The 24,356-nt window shown below is 51.0% G+C and overlaps 5 protein-coding genes across 5 annotated transcripts; 1 reads left to right on the forward strand and 4 right to left on the reverse strand.

Moving 5' to 3' along the window:
* Positions 1–245: 245 nt before the first annotated feature.
* On the reverse strand, positions 246–1,397 carry BO97DRAFT_345598 (uncharacterized protein; the record flags this gene model as incomplete). The annotated part of the gene is made up of 1 exon (XM_025691778.1): positions 246–1,397. The coding sequence occupies one exon, from the start codon at positions 1,395–1,397 to the stop codon at positions 246–248; it is 1,152 nt and encodes a 383-aa protein (XP_025551190.1).
* A 7,176-nt stretch (positions 1,398–8,573) lies between these two features.
* Positions 8,574–8,894, reverse strand: BO97DRAFT_424962 (uncharacterized protein; the record flags this gene model as incomplete). The annotated part of the gene is made up of 2 exons (XM_025697019.1): positions 8,574–8,674; positions 8,732–8,894. The coding sequence occupies 2 exons, from the start codon at positions 8,892–8,894 to the stop codon at positions 8,574–8,576; spliced, it is 264 nt and encodes an 87-aa protein (XP_025551191.1).
* A 2,448-nt stretch (positions 8,895–11,342) lies between these two features.
* BO97DRAFT_414616 (velvet factor family protein) lies at positions 11,343–12,916 on the forward strand (the record flags this gene model as incomplete). Its single annotated transcript, XM_025696355.1, has 4 exons — positions 11,343–11,522; positions 11,962–12,041; positions 12,099–12,587; positions 12,640–12,916. 4 exons carry the CDS (start codon positions 11,343–11,345, stop codon positions 12,914–12,916), a joined length of 1,026 nt encoding a protein of 341 aa, XP_025551192.1.
* A 1,458-nt stretch (positions 12,917–14,374) lies between these two features.
* BO97DRAFT_470607 (E3 ubiquitin-protein ligase HEL2) lies at positions 14,375–22,240 on the reverse strand. The gene is made up of 6 exons (XM_025699962.1): positions 21,620–22,240; positions 21,311–21,549; positions 19,646–21,249; positions 15,925–16,181; positions 14,780–15,858; positions 14,375–14,713 (listed from the first exon to the last, which is right to left on the reverse strand). Exons 1-6 carry the CDS (start codon positions 22,079–22,081, stop codon positions 14,470–14,472), a joined length of 3,885 nt encoding a protein of 1,294 aa, XP_025551193.1. The 5' UTR covers positions 22,082–22,240; the 3' UTR covers positions 14,375–14,469.
* A 523-nt stretch (positions 22,241–22,763) lies between these two features.
* Positions 22,764–24,177, reverse strand: BO97DRAFT_69012 (SWIB/MDM2 domain protein). The gene is made up of 5 exons (XM_025700993.1): positions 24,091–24,177; positions 23,872–24,008; positions 23,307–23,777; positions 23,200–23,253; positions 22,764–23,132 (listed from the first exon to the last, which is right to left on the reverse strand). The coding sequence occupies exons 1-5, from the start codon at positions 24,095–24,097 to the stop codon at positions 22,947–22,949; spliced, it is 855 nt and encodes a 284-aa protein (XP_025551194.1). The 5' UTR covers positions 24,098–24,177; the 3' UTR covers positions 22,764–22,946.
* Between the last annotated feature and the right edge of the window lie 179 nt (positions 24,178–24,356).

A 24,356-nucleotide genomic window follows, 5' to 3' on the forward strand; every position in this document is an offset into this window, starting at 1 on the left:
GCGGGAGAGGACGAGCGCATGGTCGAAATTTGAGCGTGTGGCCGGTCTGCTTGCTGAGGTTTGATGAGCTCGGTGAAAACGCCAATGTCATGCGCGGCCTGCCTGTGCTGCGGAAATTGCACCAGTTTCGCTGGACGCAGCTGCAAGTAATGCTTCATGCTATGGTGATATATGCTGTGAAGGGGACGCGTTTCGCGAGGTACTCGCGCCTTTGGGGTGTTCAACGATTTAAAGAGGTTGGCATTTCAGACCGGAGGGATATAGCAACCCGTGGCATCGATTACCCAACTAATCGACTCTCTCCATCCGGCATCCAGATGTTGGCCGATGTCCCGAATCAGTCGTGTTCCCCACTCGCCAATCCACCAATGGCCTCGCAACGAGTGAATGATGACGGCGTAATGGGCGAGAATCGCCAGTGCAAAGGGTTGTCGTTCCCGGACCAATTCGACGTACCGCGGTGGAATCCGAAAAATCCATTGGAAGGCGATGATCATGGTCTCTCCTCCGCGAGCGAGCTTGTCCAGGGAGAACCCGAGGTGCTTGATGGTCGCGTCGTAGATGTCCTTCTCGTGCGTCGAGTCCCTGTTCGCCAAATTGGTATTCAATCTGGACAGAGACATTATCGCGAGGCGTGAAGTATCCGGCATCTTGGGTTGTGAGTTATCGTATTCTAGGAGGGGACTGAACTCTCCATCAGCAACCCAGCCGATAATTTCCCCTTGCACATCAATGGATCCTCTGGTAAATTGAAAGATATCCATTAGCGCATCCAAGGCGTTGGCTTTGGTGCTGGCAGTGGAGGATGGGTTTCCTTGGAAAGCAAACGCAAAGACGACCATGATGCTTGAGAGGGCAAAGGCAGCGTTGCAATTGGACCGGTCCAGGTGTTCCGCGATCTTAGCCAAGCCCGCAACGGCCTGTTGCTGATGGCTCTGGGCGGTGCGCAAGTAGTCCTCTTTGCTGGTTCCACTGTTGGTGGACGTGGATGCCAGATGTAGGGCCGACAGGGCCAGGATGCCGTGCATGAGAAATGGGTGGCGCATTGCTTCGCGCGGGACCACACCCTGCCAGATCCCCTCGACAGTGCTATTGCGCGAGACGGATAGGTAGGTGGTAGTGCACCACTGCATCATCAACTCCAAGTCCTGGATGTTAAGTTCGCCTCCCGGCGGAGCACATGGACTGATGGGATGATCCATGACGAGGCGATACTGTGCGTAAATCCTGGCGTTGGGTTGCGACTGCGAGGCCGTCCGGGCTGGCGGAATGGTTGGAGTAGTGGAACGGGACTTTGCCCTTGGCCAGACCAGCGAGCTAGATGAGGAGATATATTGGCATAGTAAGTTGTCACTGGTGCAATGGGAGCACTGGGGGTGTTCTTTCGGACACTGCATCTGCCAATCAGTATTGAGAAAAGGAGACAACAAGACAAGCCAGTCACAATTTAAGCCGACGTAGAGAGACGCCTGGGAACTGAACTGAAACGGGGCAATGCAAGGTTTGAGTTCGCGAATCATGAATGGAGATGTGGTACGTCCAAAGATATTCCAAACGCCGGCCGGCATACGGTAAAATGCCTGAATGAGAAGGAAGGAAGGAAGACTGTAGCATCAGGCATCCAGGCATCCAGGCATCTCAAACATAAAGGGGGTAAAAACAGAGAGAAGGACAACAGGAAAGGGTAAAAAAAAGAAAAAGAGGGAACGGAGGGACAGAGGAATAGAAAGAAAGATAAATGTTAAAAGGATGACTGCAGGCAGGAACAACAACTTTACTTAAACTTTTAGCGAGCCTACCTTGATCTGCCGGTTCCTGCACCCATAACAGCCATTCCGTGATGGGGCTCTGTAACTGCGCCGTGCAGGCATCGTCGAACCTTTACTCTGGGATTTGGTGTAACTGGCGCAAGGTATGTTTCATAACAGACCAACAGGCATGGCACCTGTTCTGTCTGGTACAGAAGACAAGGGAAAACGTAACAAGTGGGTGGGGGGAAGGGAGGGTGTGTGTGTGTGTTTATAGGGGTAGGTAGGTAGGAGGTAGTAAGTAGTAGTAAGTAGGGTTGCTGGATTGACCCCAGGGAAAAAGGAATATAGAGTAATGCGAGCGAGTCAGAGACAGCTGAAGTATGATGATAGTAGCAAGGAGACAGCTGGTAATAATCATAAATGAACACACGCACTCTCTCCACACACCACACAAAAGCATAACACGATATCCTGTTGGCACGCCATGTTCGAGTTCTGGTCTATTAATACTGGACCAGCACAATCAATCTAATAGAATTTCCCTGCCTACCGCACGCACTTCACACCTCCCGAGTCTTTTTTTCTCTTTGCCCCTTCCGGGCGCCCCCCTCAGTGGACACTTTTGGCAGTCAGTCTCCAACTCAGGGCTAACCGATAGATCGTTGTTCGCAGTGGGTCTGCAACAGCAGAGTGGGGAAGACGACCCAGAGTCCCAGACAATCCATTCTCTTACCTACTTAGTTAGTCTAGGTAGTAGATAGTCTAGATGTTAGGAGATACTGTAAGTACTGTACACTCCGTTGTAGCGTTTCTACAGCACAGAGTACTACTCTCTAGACCTCCCAATTTTGTCTCATCTTTTCTGGACGCTTTGATCACCTTTTTTATTTTTAAATCTTACTTGATTTGAATCTTCCAGGATCTCTCCCCACTCCACCCTGTCTCCATGACGAACAAATGAAGCTCGATACCGAGCACAACACACCAAACCAGTAAATGCGGAGGGGCCTCTTGCCTAATCCTGCAGGATTACCTCACTCATTACCTACGATCTCCATTATCCCCTACAACGGTGGAATGAAAGAATTGATACCGATTGGCATGGGGGGTTACCGGTCTCAGGCAGGACCCTTCAAGGATTGACGGGCGTCGGGATCTCCGCAACCCATCCAAGCCATGATTGACCTCATTTCCTCTCCGAGAACTGCCTGCCGTTGAAGTGATGGACAAAGAAATTGGATGATCCATTCATTGAAAAGCAACAGCCTGTGCTCGACTACACTCTTCTTCTAGTTAGTCAGGCCGAGAGGGGAGGAGCTCCGTGATTTGTGGATGCTGTTAACTATTTGACTATCTGACTATCCGACTATTTGACTATTCTGCTATTAATACCAAGTCATTGACTGCATCCAGACGTTCCAATATTTAGCCATCAGCATCGATCGCGACTTTTCCCCAACCGGAGTCCCCCTTGACGTGATCCACCCAGTCCATCTCGAACGAGCTACCCAATCAGCCGATTGACTTTTTCCTGGGCTTCATCCTCCGCAATCCTTCTTCTATCGCATCGTTCGTTGAACTTAGAACGTACGGAATACGGAATACTTACATACGACCGCCTCCGACCAGGGCTTCCTAGGCAGTCCACCCCCTGAGACTACTGCACGATGCATCAGGATCAATTGTCGCTGAAATCCCAGTCCATGTTAATGCAAGCATGGAAGCACAAAATCATGGAGATGCACCTGTGGGAAGACCAGATCTTGCGCACAACCCGAACAGGGAAAAGGGAGGTTGCATTGATCAGGCCGAAAGAAGATGCCGCTGCTCAACGACTCCGACTCATCGTCCGTGCAGATGCTCTCCCTTCCACTTTCCTCCTACTTGGCCTCTCAGGTGGCGGTGGTAGTAGGACAATTGCTAGTGAACGGGTTTCCCCTCAGCGGTGTATTTCTTTCATGAAGCAACGAATGGCGACCTCTAGGACTTGATGAATCATGAATCTGGCCCGCGAAGTCTGAAGCTTTCGCGCCCGTCCTTCTCAACGGGCTCGGGGCTTCCCAAGTAAGTTGCGGATCCATCTCTCCTCGTCATGCCGTCTTGGGACAAAATCACCCACGCCCGCCCACCCCGGGGTGGAACCTCCCCGGCCACTTGCAGGCAAAACCCAAAACCGCCTTGAGTCTTTTCCCTAATCCCAAACCATCCCCGTCGTCCTCCCCGCCCTCCTTCCCTATCGTGGTTTAGGCCCATCCAGTGATGAACCCTGCTTTTGCCATTTCGGGTAATCAAGATTCTTGGTGTTCTCCCGCCTTGTGATTGGCTACACCAAATCACGATGGACTTCAAGCCTGCCCACTTCCCGATCAGGTATAAGGTTGACTTCGGCCCGTGGTACGGCACAGTCAAACTTTGATAATTCAATCGCTAGCCTTATGAATATGTGAGTGGAAGATCTACTTTACCAGAATATCGATGCATAGCTTGCGCGGAGGTTGCAAAGAAAGGTTTCAATCCTACCTAACTCCATCGATCCACTCGAAGGGTGGAAAGGAGAAACTTTCTTGGTCGATCTTTGACGATAGTGGCTCTATACAGTGGGCCCGCTCTCGACGGATCTCTCATCCTGACCGGACGGTCTTCGATAGCTCGATGATGCAATATGATCCTTATCTATATTCATAAAGTTCAACAATCACGAACCAGGTATTCGTAGACATAAATGTGCGCTACTACCATCATCCAGTTTCTTCTCCAACAACGAATAGAACATAATCTTTGCCCACTAGGACTTGTGCGACGGACCCGAATCCAGTAGCGGAAACGAACTCCTGTACAACCTACACACGCGTCTTCCATCTGGAAGGCTCATGCCTCTTCTCTGCACAAGAGCCTGAGTATAATCACTATAGGTCCAGGAAGTACGGATGCAGAGATGCATACGAGAATAGCGTTCCAGAAGCCCGAAATTTCGGATCGGACTGCCACGTTTTCCAAGTCCTAGAATAGACTCTTGCCAGTCAGAGCCACCTCCCATCGCTTAGCCTCGTCGACGTGCTCGCGGACCAGTGTCCAGGACTCTACTAATAACTCGTAGAGAGACGTAACCAGGGGCATATTGTCAATACCTCGGCGTCGGAAGCAGCCGAATGTCTTAGGTACTGGCAGTCACCTTCTACAACCCAAACTACTTGGGTAACTGGCCGCCATTGCCCTTCCTATACTACTCCCCACTTACTATCTCCCATGGGATTCTAAGTTCAGGACCCTAGACATACGTGCTTACCTTGAAAGAACCCCTGCAAAGCTACAATAACGCATAGTCGGAGATCGACCCGAATTGAGTCGCGCGATAACATTCCATGTATATTGGCTCGATTGCACTGATGCCCGTTTTACCCTCCCGTAGCTTTCTCCACGGATTTTCTTTTCTTATCACGTAGTGTCTCCCCAAATGGCCCGAGACCCGAGAGCGAGCTATCTGTCATTTTGCTTGGGGAGGGTGCTTCTAAAATTAATGGTCCGGGGTCCTAGAATAGCAATTCTCCTATAGTACCTTTGCTCGCCGCCTGTCTCAGTAACGCAAAGTTTTTGGTCTGTGTGTCTCTGGGAGAGAATAGCAGCATAATCCGAGGAGAAAACAGCACAAGGAGAATAAAAATTTGAGGAGCATAAGCTTGGAGGAAGGATGACCCCACACCCAAGGTATCGGGCCAGCAGCATCGTGAACCCTCGCCAACAAGCTGAACATCGCCCCTCCGTCATCCTTCGGTACAGCAGTGATCCATCCATGACGACGTACTTAGTGTGTCCAGAACAGACTAAAGAGATCTAGATTAAAGTCCCGACCGTCCCGATCCTGGTCAACCAGACTTGCGGGCCGTGCTCGTGTATCCAGCCAGCAGGGTTTGGAAGAAAACTCGGTAGGTGGGCAGGGAGATTGCTAGGTGTGGCTTAGGTATAACCGCCAAGTTTAGGGGCAGGAGGTCGGGGGCACGTTTCGGCCGGAGCGGAGAAAAGAGGAGGGAGAGGCAGAGATTATATCATGTTATTTTAGTCTCATCGTACTCTATCTAGCCTAGCCGTCCCTCCGATGGTGGGTCCAAGGACCGAGAGGGAGAAGCCCATATCGCCTCCGCCGAACATTCACAATGGGCTTCTAGCGTCCCTGTCTAGTACTCCGGTGATGACCTAGCCGATAACCCACTCGCTGGATTGATTATCTTTGCGTCTACGACTTTCTCCGTGCGCTGCGCGCCCGCGCTATGTGGTCTGCGTTTAACTCTATCAGGGAGTGCTTAGCGAAGAACTAAAAGGGTATATGGGATGTGAAGTGGTTTAGCTTGGCTGGATGTATGTCATGTCAATGTATGTGTAATCAGGTGGTTGTTGAGTGGCTACAGGCATGACATGTTGTAGTTGTAAGCTGCCCAGTGATGCCTCCGAACACCTAAAGTAGCAACGTTGGAGCCATTCCCGAGTGGGAAAATGCAATGCTTATGGGTGAGGGCGGGGACAGCTGCCCCCAAGAGCTGCGTGGCATGGTTCGTTTCTTGATGCTTTGATGCATGAACGAACTGGCCATTAGTATTGATGGTTTTGGCTTGAGATGAAGATGGCAAGTTAATGCCCAGTCCATTGATAGTGGGGCCTTGGGATGACGATGGGGTGAGGGAGATTTAATTACTACAATTCGAGTATCCAAGTCTACTAAAACTCTCGCCGGTTGATGCTCGAGCCCAAACGACATATATTGGCGCCATTATGTGGGGTCCGTCGCATCGTTCATGCCAACAGCATTCATATGAATTTTATTGTCAACATCAACCCTGTGGGAACAGCCTTAGCGCGTGTCTTGCTCTCGTGCATCCGGATATGGGACCATAACTTACACTTCGAGATTTGTCATATTGAGGGGCGCAGGCATCAGCCAGAGCTGGCTGGCTTGCCTCGGTGGCCACCGTACATTTTATCAATCCTAGTTCAGGTCCCTTCGTTAGCTGGGTAGGTCAAAATTTGCAAGCGCAATTACAAGACATGAGCATCGTTGCAGTGAGGCTCATGCTCTGATCACCCTCATGCTCGATACATCTTCTTTCACTCGTTTGCTGTACCGGCGCCCAGTTTTGTGTCTTTATTGGTACTATCAACAGCATTGGGTTGACCTTCGTTGTCTGCTTCACGTTCTACCCAGCAAAATAAGGTACAGACATCCGCTTCAAGTCAGACAATTGGGTCGAGAAACACGGCCCAGTCAAACAGAACGACAACAACTGCTTCAATGAGAATGCATACCCGTCTGGGCTTACTTTTGTCATCTTCTCCGGACTGGAGAATGCGGTCTGCTATCTACATCTAGCTGGCGTGCGAAGTGCAGAACCGGTGGTCAACAGCCTCGACGCTTGCGAGGAATGGGTCACGATTGTTCAACACAGACCCGGTCTTTCTTGGTAGCTTTATGGCGATTCTATGCTGATAGATGAATTGACAACGTCATTCTTCTGACCAACGTGCAGAGCGTCCGATTCGCGAAGGCAAGGAAAGCCATGCAAATCCATTAACCGTTCATCGCACGCTCGACAAGGTCAGCATGACACAAAGACCTTGCTACTGCTATTGACGTTGTTCGAAATGTGACTGGGCGGACTTTTTCGAAATCGGTACAATTCTTCTTCTTTGATATCGGTTAACGGAAGGTGTCTACGAGTTCATGAGGAGTATACAATGAGCCGCTTCCGGGGAATAGCGACCCGCTATGTTGTCACACGTCTCTGGTGATATTGGGCTGGGAAAGACTGGATGGATGGAGGGTTTTCGTTTCCAGCTCCCAGACAGGTAAACGGCAAACAGCCGAAGAAAGTATGAAATCTGACTTATCCCTCCTAGACATCTATACCTCTGAGTTTCCGATTACCAGTCAACTTTATATGCGCCTCGTTGGTGTATCTCCACCGCCACTTACCCTGAATATGAGGATCCTGTGGTGCTTCTCGCGATGTTTCTCGAAATCATTGTTGGTCATCTCTGCTATTGACTTTCTCGTCAATGGTGTTGCCTTGCTACTTGCTTGCGATTATCCCAGAGTAGGAAAGTGGACGTAGACGAGGGTAAGAGGCTGTCGTTCTGGAGACCGAGATACTGCGAAGCATGTGCACGAATCGAGAATAATTCGAGCAAGAACGGATGCTCATATGGGAAGGCTGGCGCAAGATTTGCTCGACGGCGCAGATGGGTAAGACCTACCCTTCAACAAGCAGCTTGAATCATGACTACAATGTGGCCAAGGAATCAGGATGCATGGTTGCTTCAGTTGAAAAGTGACAGAAAAGATTTTCAATTCGAGGTTAGCGTAAGTCGATTGAGAGGAGCCTTGAGGTAAATACGTCAAGAAGTTATGAAGTCATTGAGAGGATAAAGAGTTTAGGACTATTGTCGTAGGAGATGCTGGATGAATAGCTACAGCGACATCACAAAGAACTTAACAATCATCGATGGATGAAAAGGATACCTACTGTATTCAGCAGTGGGAAGGAGCAGCTTGGACGGGAGCTGAGCCGAAGCAGTAGAGCAGGGAAGGCATCAATCAAGATCCGGTAGTGCTTAGCTCTGCGGATAACTCAGCCGCTCCAATGCCCAGTGGTGACGCTAACGTACTGATCCCGGCTATTACCAGGATTCGCCCGTAGGCTAATTGCATTTACCTGTAGTGATGTAATAATCTATGAAGTATCAAAAGCAAAGTAGATTGCATATCAGGTGTTTAGTAATGATGTATAGACATGTAGATGTCAGGTACAAATCACGACCTACCGGCCTAAGCCATCAGTCCGAGAACATGTTACCATCCTTCACCAAACGGAAGAACATGTCGATCTGCTTCTGGTGGTAAATCCTGTCGAAAACCTCGGTTTTATCCATCGACACTGACAGCAGGGATTCAATCCCGCAATCTGGAGGCAGTCTATACAAATGGAGCTTACCTGCACAAATGACATCGGCAGCAATATCTGCATTCAAGGGCAAATCGTACCGCAACCGCTCAAATTGCTCCGCCAGCTCTTCTGGGTGGTCGGTTATATCCGAGCTCGCATGCGCCAGCAAGGTGAAATACAACTTTTCTCCTTTTGTGACAATTATGGGCATGCATTCTGGCACTTTGTCCCAATGGTCTTTGCCGAATCGGATCATAAACCCTTCATCGACCGGAAATGCATCCGACAGATAAGACCACCAGACATCCTTCCGTATGGTCCATGGCTAATGTACCTCTCATACATGATGGGACTTCGATGGCGATGTTAACTCTGTCGGTGTCAAAACTGCCAGTACCAAGGAAGTCGATGGCGAGGAAAAGAAAACGCGATTGTACAGGAATACATAGCCTTCTTTATAGTTCTCGTGACGCTATTGCTGTCCCTATCATGCAACTTATTTGGTATTACATTCTGTCGGCGTTCAAAGTCCTTCATTGTACAAAGTCCAAAACCAAAGTCATTGTCCAGCCCTTGGCTGGGCGGGGTTTTTCATGATTTCACTTTGTCTGGAGAAAGAGCTCTTTCATGCAGAAGTCTCCCGATAGGATGTTGTCTGGATCCTGAGAGGCAATCTTCTGTCGACTACGTCATTCTGTCCTCAAGAGAGGTCGTCGTGAAAGCATTGTTCAGATTTTGCTTGAAATGGGACTTCTCATGCTTCCAACTTGCTTTGAAGGAGCGTTCTATCCAAGGGGAAGTACCCCTGTCGAAGCATTGTCGTGCTCTGGAATTGAAAAGGTTCACCGTGGAATATACCTTATATCTACAAAGAAGCGTGGGAGTATAGTATCAGTGAAAGATATTGAAGTGTTGGCAATGTAGGCGCGAATGTATAGAACGACAATGTGCATGTTATACTCTACACCATGTGGTTAAGATTTTGCATCCACGCAAGCATCCCGGTTCGGCGAAGACAGCCAGTGTGTTAACGCACTTGTACAGTACACTTGTACCCCGCACCAACGGCTTCTTTTGGCTGCATCATCGGGCCCAATCGCTAACATACATGTTGAGAACGGCTTTGCAAAGGGGACATTGATTGACTGCAGCCATCCTGGCAAAAAGGGAGGAAAGCTCAGTCGGGCCTCAGCTTCTGTCGACCCAACGCAGAGGATTGAAAGCGCCCGCAGGAGGGCATTCGGGGATGGGATTGGTTAGGATAGGGAACGGCCTCTCCACTGCAACCTAATGCGGCATAGTCGGCGCCGGGGAATCGCCGCAGTCGGTTAATTGTCAATCTGATTTGTCGAAATTCCTTCCTCCCCTTCCGGTGTTACATTCTGACATGATATGGCTGCCCCACGGACTCAAGCAGAACTGACAGTCCCCGGGCGCAGATGGGGTTCGATACAGGCCGCAGCGAAATGAAGAACCAACATAATGCTTGACATTGATGAAAGATGTGGCACATAAGCAGCTGAATGGTGTACATAGATTGGATTTGAGCGATAGATTGTATATGGATTGGTGACCGATCCGTATGCTCATGGTGCCGTGAACAGCCTCTTAGGACGAAGACGGCAAGCAAAGCTCCGGACTGGGCAAGACGCCGAACCCGACTGTTTGGGTCGAGGTTCCTGCGCCGGCTTGAGTGCTGATCGCCTCCTGATCCGTGACGCGACTAGAAGTCCTGAATATACGCTAGTAACATCTAACCCTTGGCGTGCAGGGAGCGGTATGGTTGGGTAGAGAATAGTGAGGATTGAGCGCAATTGAGGCGCCGACGGAGTGTTAAGCCCTCTAAAACGGGTATCATCCTGGTATTCTTCTGGTATCCACCAAGCTCAGTTCATCGCAAAATTACCCACCATAACGTTAGCGGCCAGTCCGTGGGCAGACTAGCAATAATACAGCTCCGTAACCCGCGATCCCCTAACCAACAGAAGCTGAAGCCCACAGACCCGTGGGATCCTCAGGAGCCCGGGCGTACAGTATGGATCATAAGCAAATACCTTATTCTCCAATGTGATTGGAAAAGATTCGGGATGAATGCTCGTAGGGCAGAATAGAAAAAAGAGAACATTAGCCAGCCAATCTGACATCTCTGATTAACCCGCGTGTTCCAATTGCCGCCCAGCACGGATCGCTCCGAGAAGGAAATGACGGAGGGGAACCTCAGAAGGCAGAGTGGAAGCATGAAGAGAGATTGAAAAATAAGAGATGAGCTCATGGCTCATGCACTCAGTTCTGGAACTCCTCCAAAAAGCTGCCCGTGACTCTCTGCCCACGCTCTCTGCCTTTCTCCCCTCTCCCGGCTACTGCTCCGACTAACTAGTCTTCTTTTTTCTCCCTCGTTTCTTCTTCTTCTCCTCCACTCTTAGTCTAACTCTTCCGCTCTCTTTCCGTTTGGTCTCTTTTCACACTTTCCCCGTCGTCATCCAGCTTCACCACCACCACCACCACCACCACGACGCGCCGCCCTCGTATGCAACCCCGCCTTTTTCAGCTTCATCCTCCGCTTGGCTGAGCCCGCGCTATTGCAGACAAACCACGAACGAATTTCTCCCATTCCTCTCTGTTGCACTTCATGGATCGTATTCCTCCGCCACCCCTCGCCATGGATCGAATTCCGCCCTCCTCTTCCTACCCCACGCCTGGGTCCGCGGGCCCAATCCCCTCCACGATGCCCTCCGCAGGCCATCTCGCACCGCTCTCCACCGTGCACGAAGGTCGCATTTGGTCTCTACAAGTGGTACAACAGCCGGTTCGCGCCCGTATGTGTGGTTTTGGTGACAAGGTCAGTCTTGTCTATACCCACAAGCTCCCTCGGGGCCAGTGCATGGAGCTGGAATTCTTGATTGTCGCATGTACTCGAATTATCCTTCAGCACCGAAACATTGAACAAGATTATGGATCTATGTGACTCGGGTATTGGTCCGTTGGCAGGATATTGGCAGAAGGATAGGGTCCGATTGGGTTGCTGCACAACCAACTTGCATGGACCCGAGAGTTCGTCAAGGCTGAAGATGCTGAGTTGCGAACGCAATGCTACCGGGCCTTGCTTCGATTGACTGCTTCTGATTGCTGCTGTCTGTTTGACAATACTTGTGGCCGCATAGATCTGATTCTCGAGTTGGTCTTTTCGGATTGAGAAGATCCCCACACGTGACATGAGCTCCAGAGCCAGGCGCTGTGTTCTTTATCAAATTGCTTTTGCCATTGCTGACCATAATCAGGACCGACGACCTATTACGCCTCCACCATGCATCCGTCTAATTGTCCGCGATGCCCAAACAGAAAAGGAGATCGATATCAAGTAAGTCTGCTGGGGATCGTCGAAGATGTTGCGACAGCAACTGATATAGGAGGACAGTGAGATCGATACGTCCTTTTACGTCCTCATGGTCGACTTGTGGAATGCGGAAGGGACGAGTGAGGTCAATCTGGTGAAGCACTCGGCTACATCTCCCTCGATATCTACTGCGATGTCCTCCTCATACCCACCACCAGTGCAGAACGTCTCCCCGTCATACCCTCCGTATGCGCAAAATGCCTATGGCCAGCCCGTCGGATATCCGCACATGAACAACTATTACGCAGGAAACCCCCAACTTCAATACCAAAATCCTTATGGAGCCAACCCGCAAGCTCAATCCTACTACCCCTACTACCCGGGAAGCCACATGCCACCCGCCAACATCTCGCCAGCGCAGCCTGTTGCGCCCGGTCAAGGCGGCATGTTTACGCGAAACCTCATCGGCAGTCTTAGCGCTAGCGCGTTCCGACTGACTGATCCGGAGAACAAGATCGGTGTCTGGTTTATTCTACAAGACTTGAGTGTACGGACAGAGGGATCTTTCCGGTATGCTCCCCTTAATGGCATGATATCCTACCTAGCTGACCCTTTTTCGCAGCCTCAAAATGAGCTTTGTCAACGTGGGCACTCAATCCGGCGAATCTCCCAATGGTGTGTCTGTGATCAACCACGGGTCCGCGCCTGTGCTGGCATCGGTCTTCTCCGAGCCCTTCCATGTATTCTCCGCGAAGAAATTCCCGGGTGTCATCGAAAGCACGCCGCTCAGCAAATGCTTCGCGCTCCAAGGCATCAAGATTCCAATCCGCAAGGACGGCGTCAAAGGATCGCGTGGGCGGCACAGTGATAATGACGATGGTGGAGACGACTACGACTAAAGCCGAAAGCTTGGTTTGAATTGGTCTTTCCTTTGATTGCTTGTTTGCCTAATACCTCTTCTGGCGCAGTTTATGGGTTTTGGTACGACCTGGGTTCCTGGGATGTGGTGTTCTTACAGGGGTGAGGGAAAGGATTTGTTTTTTCAAACTGATGGGTGTACTGTTATCAGGACCGGTGTCATGGGATTTCGTTTTCATTCTTTGTTTTTGTTTCATTTATATTCCGTTCCCGTTCTTGCTCGCCTTGCCTCTTCTGATGTCTCTGGCTACTAATTTACCCCAATTGCTTTTGAGTCTGTGCTCCCCAACTTGTGCGAATATTGCTTGTTTCTGTGTGCGTGCCTGTTTTCGCGCATGCGCGGGTAGAAGAAGTCAATGTCTAAACTGGATTGACACCTGTTGTCCATGATTTTCATTATCTAATATGGATTCCCCTAGCCGTTCTTCGTGCAATGAAATCCATTTTCATTTCGACCTTCTCATATACTGACTATACTGTACCTCGCCACCTAGCAGTTATAGCAAATGCTCAGTCACTCACGACACGACGCCCGCATCTCTGCCAGTGTAACAACCAGGTTAGAGTTTCTGGCGGTGGATGAATCTTCGGGGCAAAGCCGAGGGAGGAGCGAACCGTAGCTCTGCCCTGCTCTGCTTTTTTTTTTTTTTTTTTTTTTTTCGAGTTACACATCTCTCATGTTTTTGCTAGGTGGCTCCATCATCTTTCCTCTTCAGCCAAGCAGCCAACCAGGTCATCAAAGCGACATGGCCCCAGGCATGTACATACATGTACTGTACTACGACTCCCACTTCATATGCGGTGCATGCTAATACCGTCAAACTCAAGACCCAACCGCAAGACGCACCAACCTAGCACAAAGTTTCAGCCATGTCTCAGAGTCACGTATGGCTACTAGGTAGTAGTCTAGTTCAGGCCGCGATGTGGTCTCAGAGCATAGTTAAACACACGCGCAGACCTGGCGACTCGGGTCTGCGGCCACTACTTCAGCTGGTCCTGATAGGCTGGGGTGTTGTTCTTTCTGGGTTTCGTTTCTTGCGTTTTGGCCTCACGGTTGATGCCGAATGGGGTGGCTGAGACGTCGACATAATGTCAATTCTATTCTCAGTGTGTCTGGGATAAGCATTCAGCATCAATTGGGGTGCATATCAGAAGTAACTGCCGATAGCAATTTTTCAGTTTGGATTGCGTATATCTGTGTACTATCTGGGGCCCGTTCGGCGCTGTTTTGTCTTCCATGGCTAGGACCTGGCGCACCGATCGCTCGACCATTCTATCGCGGCGGGGTGGTTATAATGGTGAAAGCTAGGTAGGATGGAGTTCGCGTGAAAAGAGATTTGGACATAGCAGCGAAGACTTGGAGAGTGTCGATCAGCCCATTTTAAAGTAGCCGCCTATGCTTATGGATGGCCTAGCTAGACGGTTGAAGAACTGAAGGTACGTAGCATACTGTCCAGGGTAAAAACAGGGTATCTGGTTCTATATACTGTTCATCGACAAAAGCGAAAAAGAGAACGACAAAAACTTTTCGACATTAATTACGCCATATCCGTACGGCCTTGTCCTTACCGCCACTTCCCACTTTTTGCCCATCGGGACTCCAGTCTACCGCGAAGACTTCGTCCTTGTGGCCGGGCAGATCTTCGGACAGCTTGCCCGTACGAACATTCCAGACCTTGAGCGTGGTGTCTTTCGACGAGGAGACCAGAAGGCGGGAGTCGGCGGAGAAACAGCACTGGTAGACAGCTCCGACGTGGCCGCGGAGAGTGGTGATGAACCTTGGTGGATGGTTAGTGACGTGGGACTTCGGAAAGCAAGAAGAGGGCTTCAGGGGATAAACTCACTTTCCATCCCGGGCATTCCAGAGCTTGACGTGGTTGTCGAACCCTGCCGAAGCGATGTATGCCATATCCGGCGAGAATGTGACATGGTTGACCTCCTTCTGGTGACCCAGCAGTCGCGCAACGGGCTTGCTGGAGTTCTCCGGTTCCCACAGATACATAGTGAAGTCGTCACTGGCAGAAACGAGCTTCTCGACGATCTTGTTGTTGATGGTGGCTGCGTCCTCATACCGCTTCTTCGCGGCAGCAACCTTCTCGGTATCGGCTTGCGGGACCTTGCCAGTGTGGTCGTGGTACGCGGTTCTGAGGACGAAGTCCGTGGACAGAGCCAGATGGTTCACCCGGTGTGCGTGGGCAGACAGGGTCTGGATCAGGGTTCCGTTCTCAGCATTCCACACCTTGACGGTCTTGTCGTGGGACGCCGTATAGATCTTGCCCGTGCCACCCCACTTAACGCAGGTGACTGAGCCTTTGTGACCGGTAAGAACCATATCAATGCGCTTGCTGACAACGTCCCAGATCCGGACCGTCGAATCCTTGGAGGCCGACGCCAAGCGCGGTCGCCCGGGCTGTTGCAGGTGGTAGGGTTCCCAAGCCAGACTGGTAATCCACTTCGCATGACCCTTCAAGGGGGCACCTAGAGCTTGTCCTTTCTTCGCGTCCCAGACCCGAACCGTGTTGTCCATGCTTCCCGTCGCAACCATCGCGCCGTTGGGCGAGTAGCTGACTGCCAGCACCCAGCTAGTGTGACCCTTCAATGTATGCATGGGAGTTCCCGTATCGCAGTCCCAGATACGCGCCGTAGAATCACCACTGCCGGTCACCATGGTGGATGAATTGACGGGGGAGAAGGACGTGGCCAGAATCGCTTCGCCGTGTCCAGCGATAGAGGCAGAGCATCGCGAGACAGCCTTGACTCGGAAAACCGCCTGCGGCGTGTAGTATAGGTGGACAGTATCTTCGGTAGTCTTGAGACCGGGCTTGAGAAGGGTATGATACAGATGTGCTAGGATGTCGATCGTCTGATTGTCCTTATCGTCGGACTGGTAGGTAAACCGATATGGCACCCGCTCATCATCTTCCTATATAAGACGAGTGGGGTTAGTAAAATGGATTCAGGTCGCAAACTTGCGTTGTCGCATACCTACATTGCCTTGTAGAGTGTTGAGAAGCGTCTCCAAGTTCTTCACATTGGCATCAGCCACTGGAACGGACACTGCTGGCCCGGTTGCCGCTCCTGTCGCTTGGTCGAAAAACTGCACTCGGACGCTGCCCAAGTTATCCGGAATGCTCTCGATCTCTTGCTGAAGACGAGCCTTCTCGGCATTCTCCGTCTTCTGGCGCTTAGTTGGAGGAGGCAAGAGAGTCGCCATTGTGGAGGTGATTTGATTTGTTGTGTGAAGGGCTCGTAGCAACCAAAAAAAAAATCGATAAAGCAACCGTCCGGACTTATCGCAGCGGGGAGATCGACACTAAACCGCTTTCGGACATCACCTTGGGGTACTTACCTTCTATAGTAAACATCTGGGACTTCCCCTCCACTTCAACTCTATAGACGAGGTTTCAGTGCTCTTAAGTGGGTTTCAGGATGGCTTCCATGTTCTCCAGAGCTTCCTCGGTGGGGACTTCAGATTCATTCGTCGCCATCACCAGAGCAAGCAGTTCACGACCCCGGACAGCAACACGGCCGACAACGTCGGCGACAAGCGTCGCCTCCCAAGACATTGTCTGCGCCGTCAGCGAATCTCGAGGCGTCTCAGCTACAGTTGGCTTGGCCTTTGTTAACTTGTCTACAGCAGAGGCTGTTCTGTGTCAGATCTGTGACAATCAGACTTACGTCAAAACCGTTACAAAGATCGGAGTGTACGAGCCAACGGAGATTCTTATGATGAACAGCGCACAAGATTCAAAGCTTGCATACATACTCAAGGAGAATATTGCAGATGCGACGTTCACTTATGTGGATCGAAAGTTCTGGTCAGAAACTGTGGGCCATGAATATGTGGAGCGACTAGCATTTTCCGAGGACGTTGAACCTATCAAGATGGTCCTGGGAGGGAACTATTTTGCTTCCTGCTGCTTTGCTGCCGTACGATGGCTCACATTATCAAAGCCTAGAATGCCTACTAATCTTCAAAGGTTCTCAAATACGTCGAGGTAGAGCTCAACAAGACCTTTACCTGCCATTCCTTGCGGATCAAGTATGAGCCCTCTCAAGGATCAATGGCGATTGACCTGTCGACGATAGTGTCTCTAGAGCTCACTCAGAATCTGCATATTGCGAAGTCGAGGGACAGTCTTTTCGGTTTGCTCAATGAGACATTGACTCCGATGGGTACGCGACTGCTTAGAGCCAATGTTTTGCAGCCCTCTACCGATGAAACGCAGCTATTAGCACGCTACGATGCCGTCGAAGATTTAACGACAAAAGAAGATATGTTCGTATCAGTTAGACAGGGTCAGTCAACAAGCTATCTAGAGATATCCATGTGCTGACCTGCATGGTGTGAAAGTCTTGAAAGGCTACCTTGATGTTGACAAGGCCTTAACTTCGGTGGGTGGCATTCTGACTAGATTTGCATACACGGAATGACCGTCTAGCTTATTCTGGTTCCTACAAAACGAGCAATCGGATACGTCGAGCAATCTGTCAATAATGTCATCATGGTGAAAACATACATATCGTCCATTAAGTCATTATACAAGGCACTTTCGCTGGCACAGAGTAATCTTCTCTTGAGCATCAGAGAGGTATTGTTTTATCAATTGCTTAAAAGATGATACTGACCGTTGCTCCCAGTTATGTGCACCGGAAGGTCATCAAGCTCTGGAGCAGTTGATTGAAGAGACTTTGAATGAGCAGGTCACCTATCAGACAAAACCACTCGACCTCAGGAACCAGAGGATATATTGCGTCAGGGTATTAATCTTCCCTTGTGAATCACTACAGCTTCTGATTCCTGCACTCGTGCCTTAGGCTGGAGTCAATAGTCTACTCGATGTCGCGAGGCAGGCATACAAAGAAGCCAATACTGACGCCACAGAGTTGGTGACGACCTTGGCGGGTAGGTGCTATCTCATGTCTTGTCCGCAAATAAGCTTCCTCTGACGCCTGAAGAATCCCACGAGCTCGCTCTTGATTTGAGATACGATAGAGCCCGTCAATATTATATCAGCTTACCAGCCACAGCCGCAGAGATGCATACACTACCCGATGTTTTTATCAACGTATACCGCAAAAAAAATCGGATCGAATGCCAAACCCTTGATCTCGTCAAGTTGAATCACAAGATAAGAGATGCGCACAACGAAGTAATCAACATGAGTGATAAGACGGTCCAGGAATTGATTACAAGCATCTGTTCTGAGATATCAGTGCTCTTCAGAATAAGTGAAGCTATTGCCATGCTTGACATGCTGACTTCATTTGCGCAGTTAGCGACGAGTCACGAATACATTCGACCTGAGATAACAGATGTGCTCGCCGTCAAGGCCGGACGCCACCCCATCCGCGAAAAGATCCACGCGAAGAAGTTCATCCCAAACGACGTCTACGCCACCCAGCAGACTCGCTTCAATGTCATCACGGGCTGCAACATGAGCGGCAAATCCACCTATATCCGCTCAATCGCCTTGATGACCGTGATGGCCCAAATCGGCTGCTTCGTACCAGCGGAATATGCCTCGTTCCCCATCATACACCAGCTCTTCGCTCGAGTCTCCACTTCTGATGATATAGAGTCCAACATCTCAACCTTTGCCGCTGAAATGCGCGAGATGGCATTCATCCTTCGCAACATCCAGCCCCAGAGCATGGTGATCGTGGACGAGCTCGGCCGCGGCACCAGTACAGCCGACGGCCTGGCCATCGCCATCGCTATTGCCGAGGCGCTGGTCGACAGCCACGCCTTAGTCTGGTTCGTGACGCACTTTCGTGATTTGGCGGTGATTATGGGCGAGCGTAACGGCGTCGCCAGTCTTCATCTGGCGGCCGAAATCTCGCCCGACGCTTCGAAGATGACTATGCTCTACAAGATCGCTGACGGAGCTGACACCACGCGCTTCTACGGCCTGGCCCTGGCCAAGCTGGTCGACTTTCCTGCTGGAGTTCTTGAGACTGCGCAGGAGGTCTCGAAGAGCTTGGACCAGATTGCAGAGCGTCGACATGCGAAGACAAAAGCTCTGGCTGTCACACGCAAACGCAATCTGATCCTCTCACTCAGGGAACAATTGCTCTTGGCTCGTGAGGGGGCGGTGGGGGACAAAGCTCTCTGGAAGTGGCTGAAGAATCTTCAGGATGAATTCCTTCTGCGTATGGCGGCGATTGAGGAAGATGCCGCTGGCACTAGTGTTGATGAGGAGGAGGAGGATGGTGAGTATGATCATGAAAGTGAAGGTCATGGCGTCCCGGTGGATTCGGAACCACATGCAGACAGCCCGGGGTGGTCTGAATGATGCGGTTCCACTTATCTAATATCATCACCCTACCACGAGGACATGAATCTTACTTATAGATCTTAGCCTTGACGACTTATTCTACAGACCACTAAACGCGGCAACAGGAAAATTGTTTTTCGGAGAGATGAAATCATCTTCAAGTGAGACTCCTCTTGGTGCCTATGAGAGAAAATCAAGCAGGATCAAATCTTCGATTCGTTTTCTCTAAAAGAAAAGGCTCCAAACGCAATCTAAGTGAAACAGCACGCTGAAATACATCCTCAACCATAGAAAGACCTTCGTAGGGTATACAGAACTCTTGTATGTAGATCAATCATGTAGATACATGTGGATCCATACGGAGGAGACTTGACGTCAACTAACCGAAATGGAACAATGTCTGTTTCCCCTTCTTTCCCTTACCCTTTTTACCTCCGACCGCAGGGAAGTCGTCCCCCTCCGCAGTAGAGTTAGCGCTGGACTCGTTGCGTGAAGAGGAGGTCCAAGCGTTGACCTGAGGTGCACGGCGGTCGTCCCAGCGGACTGTTCCACGGGTGAGGCCGGCCATGAGGACGTTAGGCTTGGGGGCTGCGGGGAGGGCGGGGAACGCGTCGGCGCTGTTGGCCTTAACAGGGCGGGAGGTTGCGGGAGCTGCCGAGCGAGTCGAGTAGGTACTGGGGGCGATGGAGGGCGAAGGAGCGGCGGGGGAGGGTGCTGAGCCGGCCCACGGTGTGGCTGCGGCTGGCTTGGATTTCGGAGCAGAGCGAGCAGTGGCGGACGAAAGGGGAGGGAAGGCGGTGGTCGATGAAGACGAGGAAGAGGGCATGGCGCCGCTTCTGCCGACAGCGGACCGGGAGGACTGCGCCGTGGAGGACTTGAGACGCAGAACACGCTTCCCTCCCACGCCGCTGCCGTTGACGGTGCCTGGGGACATGCCAGGGATGGTGCCGCCGGGTCCGGGAAGGGCGGGATAGTCTTCGTTGATGGCGCGCCAGTCGTTCCACGATTTGAGCAACGAGCTGCGCTTGTTGTCGTCCTCATATATCTCCGCGAGCTCTTTGATCAACTTACCCAGCTCTGTGCTGGAATTGTCGAACAGGGAGAAAAAAGCGTCAATTAGCTCGGTGGCCGAGATGGAGTTGGACTGATAGCTGGAAACTCTGGTGCGGAATTCATTGAGTTTGTTCCTGTCGTTCGCGAGCAGGTTGGAGGCGCGTTCAACCACGGCCGCATGGCGCAGGCGGCGTGCTTGTTCCTGAGGGGAAACCGGTCCCGCGTCTGCGGTAAGACTGAGGTTTTCCATCTCAGCCACGGGCGTTGAGGCAGCCGGTGGTGTCTGCGCAGGTGTGGCGGTCGCGGATCTAGCAGGAGCGCGCACGGGCTGAGTGTCACTGCGGGTAAGCTGGCCGCCAAAGCTTCGGGTCGAGACAGACTGTGCACTTTGAATAGCCATCTGTCGTTGATAGGCTAATTCGTCTCGTCGCAGTGGCTGCGCGCTTGAAACAGGCAGAGGCTCCGCGTTGGGATCGCGTCCCCGACCTGCACCACGACGTGGCCGTTGAGGCTGGTACGGGGTCCTGTAGTCAAATGTTGAAAGGTCAACTGTGCGTGCGTCGCGTCTTGCGTCCTTAGAAAGGCCGTTAGGATGGCTTTCCAGCTGGTGTGCTTTCAAATCCATTTGTGATTCGAAGACCACAAATTTTTTCTCCAAACACTCTCGATCCAAGCAGAGGAAATGGTCTTTTTGAAAATGGTCTTCAAGGGCGTTGTAGTCAATGTAGTATTGTTGTTGACGGTTCTCAGAGCGTCGATCGCAGATGTGGCACCGCTCATGACGGTCACGACAGTGAGCGTAAAGTTCATCATCGCCGTAGAAACGCTGTCGACAGAAACCACACTCTGGGTGTCCCTTGAACCCACTCTGGTCAATAGCACCCGGGACATCGTCTCCATGTCTCTCGTGTCGGCGCAATTCTTGATTAGTGAACAGCTCATGCTCATGCGTAAAGACTTTCTTGTTTCGCGTGCAAAGATCACTGGGCACCGGACAGCTATAAGTATCTGCACAAACGATCACTTCGGAGATAAGATACTCACCACATCACCCTGCCATGCTTGGTCTTAACATGGCGGTGCAGGTCAGGCCAACCCAAGCAAGCGACATCACAACTCCTTTCAGGACAATTGTACCGCAGCAACAGGACTGTATCCTCAAAGATCTCACCACTCTCATACTTGATTCCAAGATTGTCATCCTTCTGGGAGAAATCCGCTTCTGTGAAATCTTCAAAGCGCTTAGCATGGTCGTCTGTGAAGATCACAAAGCTGGATTCCGTCTGTCGCAGCACACAATTATTAGCACATCACGAAATTACACCATGGAGGCGACAATGTGAAGACACATACCCGACAGTGTGCGCAGGCTTTGTTCTTGTATAATGCTCTCAATCGCAACGCGCAGATATGACAGGTGCGATGATTACACGGTGAAACTGAAGTATGCTCAACCTTCGAAGCACAGATGAAGCAAATCTCCCCATCATCCGCATCGTCCGTAGCCTCTGTGATCGCCTGCTTCCCTTTGCTCTCTTCTGTGGTCGTGGTATCCGAATCTGTCGGTCCCCCAGCGACATTGCTCGCGGCGGATTTCTGTTTGTCGCGACCTCCGCCGCCGCCTCCGCCTCCGCGGCGGGGTCCATGACCTCTGGATCTTGCTCCCTTTCCTGGGCCGTCACTTGATTGTTGCGAGGGTTCAGTTTGTCCAGGTTGGCGAGCAGCTCCGAAACCTCCCCCGCGTCCGCGCCTACGACCGCCTCGGTTCGGGCCTTGCGATCCGGAGGGAGCTTGAGCCGGCTGAGTCTCAGACATTGGGAGGTGTGGGGAGATGGAGGAAGAGAATGGCGGATTCGGAGGTTGAAAATTGAGATCCAGACCAGGAGTCTGAGTTAAGGAAGAGCTTTGCGCTCTAGGGAGCCCTTGCGACCAAGCAGTTACTGCGAATGAGGGGTGGAGAGGGGGATGTTGGCGTTGCTATGACCAGCTTTCCAGTACGAGCGGCGGCGGGCAAAAAAGTCGGGTTGCGGCATGCTTAGTGAGCAAGCATAAGCATCATCGATGACATCCCCCTCTTTTCACTTTTCCTACTAATTAAACTTGCGGCGTTAGCCAAGTACGGATGGAAATGATTTATTCCTACTATGACTCATTTCGACTCATCGCGACTCATTCACAACATTTCCACAAAGCCAGAATCGAATGGAAAGCCCCCCTATGTCTAGCTGTCTCTGAGATTGAGAAGGGCAGCTTTGTTATTTACGCACATTCAATAATGAATTTCCAGCAAGTCTGGAAAATGACCACAATGTAAAGCGATAGATTATGCAGGTCCATCCTCATAATTGAATATGATATCTAAATAGCATTATCCATCGCGCCTATTTCAAAGGCAGCACCAACTCCCGCTGGAGAGAAACTATTTGAACGACAAAAGAAAACATCAGGCATGTCGCCAATGACAATATCAGTCAGTAAACCCAAGAGAAGGGACGAATCCAAGGGTAAAACACTATGAGATAACAATGAGAGAATAAGCAAAAAAGCAATGTAGCGCCAGGTCTCCATATGCGGTGCAATGAGTGGAAATAAGATAGTCGTAAGTGCAGCGTGACAGCCGCCGCAGCCTTCCCGGTCCTCAAGGCAGGGGCCACTGAAGCTCAAAGTAGACGGCAACAGGTCATTCGTCGGGGCTATACAAGTTTTGGCTCAAAATCTTGGTCATTGTAAACATGTGTATACGGTCTTGTTTGAAGACGGCACGCATTGCGTCGTCGCAGCAAATCTGTCGCCTGTCACTAGGGTCTTGAAGCTGGTGCTCGTGAATGTATTGCCAAACTCGCTTGACCGTTTGTGGACGCGAGAGCTGTGGTCTAGTCAGCATCGGAGCCGGACGATGTAGAAACACATAAATGGGAAAGGGGCAAACAGACAGTAACCTCGCCGCCCAATAGAGCGGAAAGCGCCGGTGAGAGGGTGAGAGGTTTCTGGGGCAGAGATTAGCGACAACGGCAGCCCAGCAAGAGAGTCTTGAGCTCACATGAAAACCACCTGACCGGTTGACTTTCTTTCCTGATTCCGACCCCGACTCGAGATCGGAATCATCTTCCGCCTTGACCTTCTTGGATGTCTTTGCCTTGGTCTTCTTCTTTACCGGAGGGGCCCTGCGTGTATTACCCCCGCGCGTCTGACGAGCGCGCATATTCTCCTCCGCCTGTAGCTTTGCAGCGAATAAGGCGTCCGCATCAATGTCATTATCGGGCTTCTTCTTCTTGGCCGGAGGAGTCTTGCTCGAAAGATCAAAACCATCCTCGCTATCTGCTTGACGTTTGTGAGAAACCGAAGAGCGTGAAGGAGACGAAGTTTCCGCAGGGGGTGTTTCGGATTCGTGATCGGGTTTATGACCATTGGTGGTTGCAACAGCCGTCGCGGCCGGTTCAGGTGCAGTCGCGACGCCTCCTTTTGCCGCAAAGATGTCAAACCGTTCCATAATAAGCTGCTTGACAGCAGCCTGGTCCCGGAGTCAGGTTAGCTTCATGATAAACCGACATTGATAGTAGAACAAATAGGATGTCGCGAAAAGAGTCAAAGTCCGGGGAGCAGACCTTTTGCGGGGTAAGGTCATATCCAATCTCTTCCTGGAGGCCTTTCCGGATGCGCTTCTCGGATATGGTATTCAAATCGCTTTTAGCTAGGATTGAATCGATGATCGGAGTGAACTGGATGCGAGATTCGGGTGAGACTGGTGCAAAAACATAGTGATGTCAGTTGGGAGCGATCTCGGCATTCATGCATGACCCGGGAACATCAGACTCCGAACTTACGCGACATTTTGACTGAGTAGCTTCACTTTCCGCGTCAATTCAGGAATTAGTGTATGTGACGGCACAGAATGTTGTCAATTGCTAGCCAGAGATTGTATGCGAACTCATATGATAGCAACAAGCTAGGCTTAGGGTGCGGGTGGTGGTGCTCTGGCGAGAAGGAGCGTCTAGATCTGGGCGTAGCGCTGGCGCTTAGGACCGGCGGGGCATAAGAGGGAGAGAGATAGAGAAATCCCCGAGAGATGCGACGCAAGAAGAGGGATTGC

This window comes from Aspergillus homomorphus, assembly GCF_003184865.1.
Source record: "Aspergillus homomorphus CBS 101889 unplaced genomic scaffold BO97scaffold_19, whole genome shotgun sequence".
Taxonomy (NCBI): Eukaryota; Fungi; Ascomycota; class Eurotiomycetes; order Eurotiales; family Aspergillaceae; genus Aspergillus; species Aspergillus homomorphus.

Coding starts and splice junctions, on each gene's coding strand:
- BO97DRAFT_470607 (XM_025699962.1), bottom strand. CDS start 22,081: ATGTCTGAGACTCAGCCGGCTCAAGCTCCCTCCGGATCGCAAGGCCCG. Junction 21,250..21,310: donor AAGCATGGCAGGGTGATGTG/GTGAGTATCTTA, acceptor TCCGGTGCCCAG/TGATCTTTGCACGCGAAACA. Junction 14,714..14,779: donor TGGAATGCCCGGGATGGAAA/GTGAGTTTATCC, acceptor CCATCCACCAAG/GTTCATCACCACTCTCCGCG.
- BO97DRAFT_69012 (XM_025700993.1), bottom strand. Junction 23,778..23,871: donor ATGACCTTACCCCGCAAAAG/GTCTGCTCCCCG, acceptor CTCCGGGACCAG/GCTGCTGTCAAGCAGCTTAT. Junction 23,133..23,199: donor TATTGGGCGGCGAGGTTACT/GTCTGTTTGCCC, acceptor ACTAGACCACAG/CTCTCGCGTCCACAAACGGT.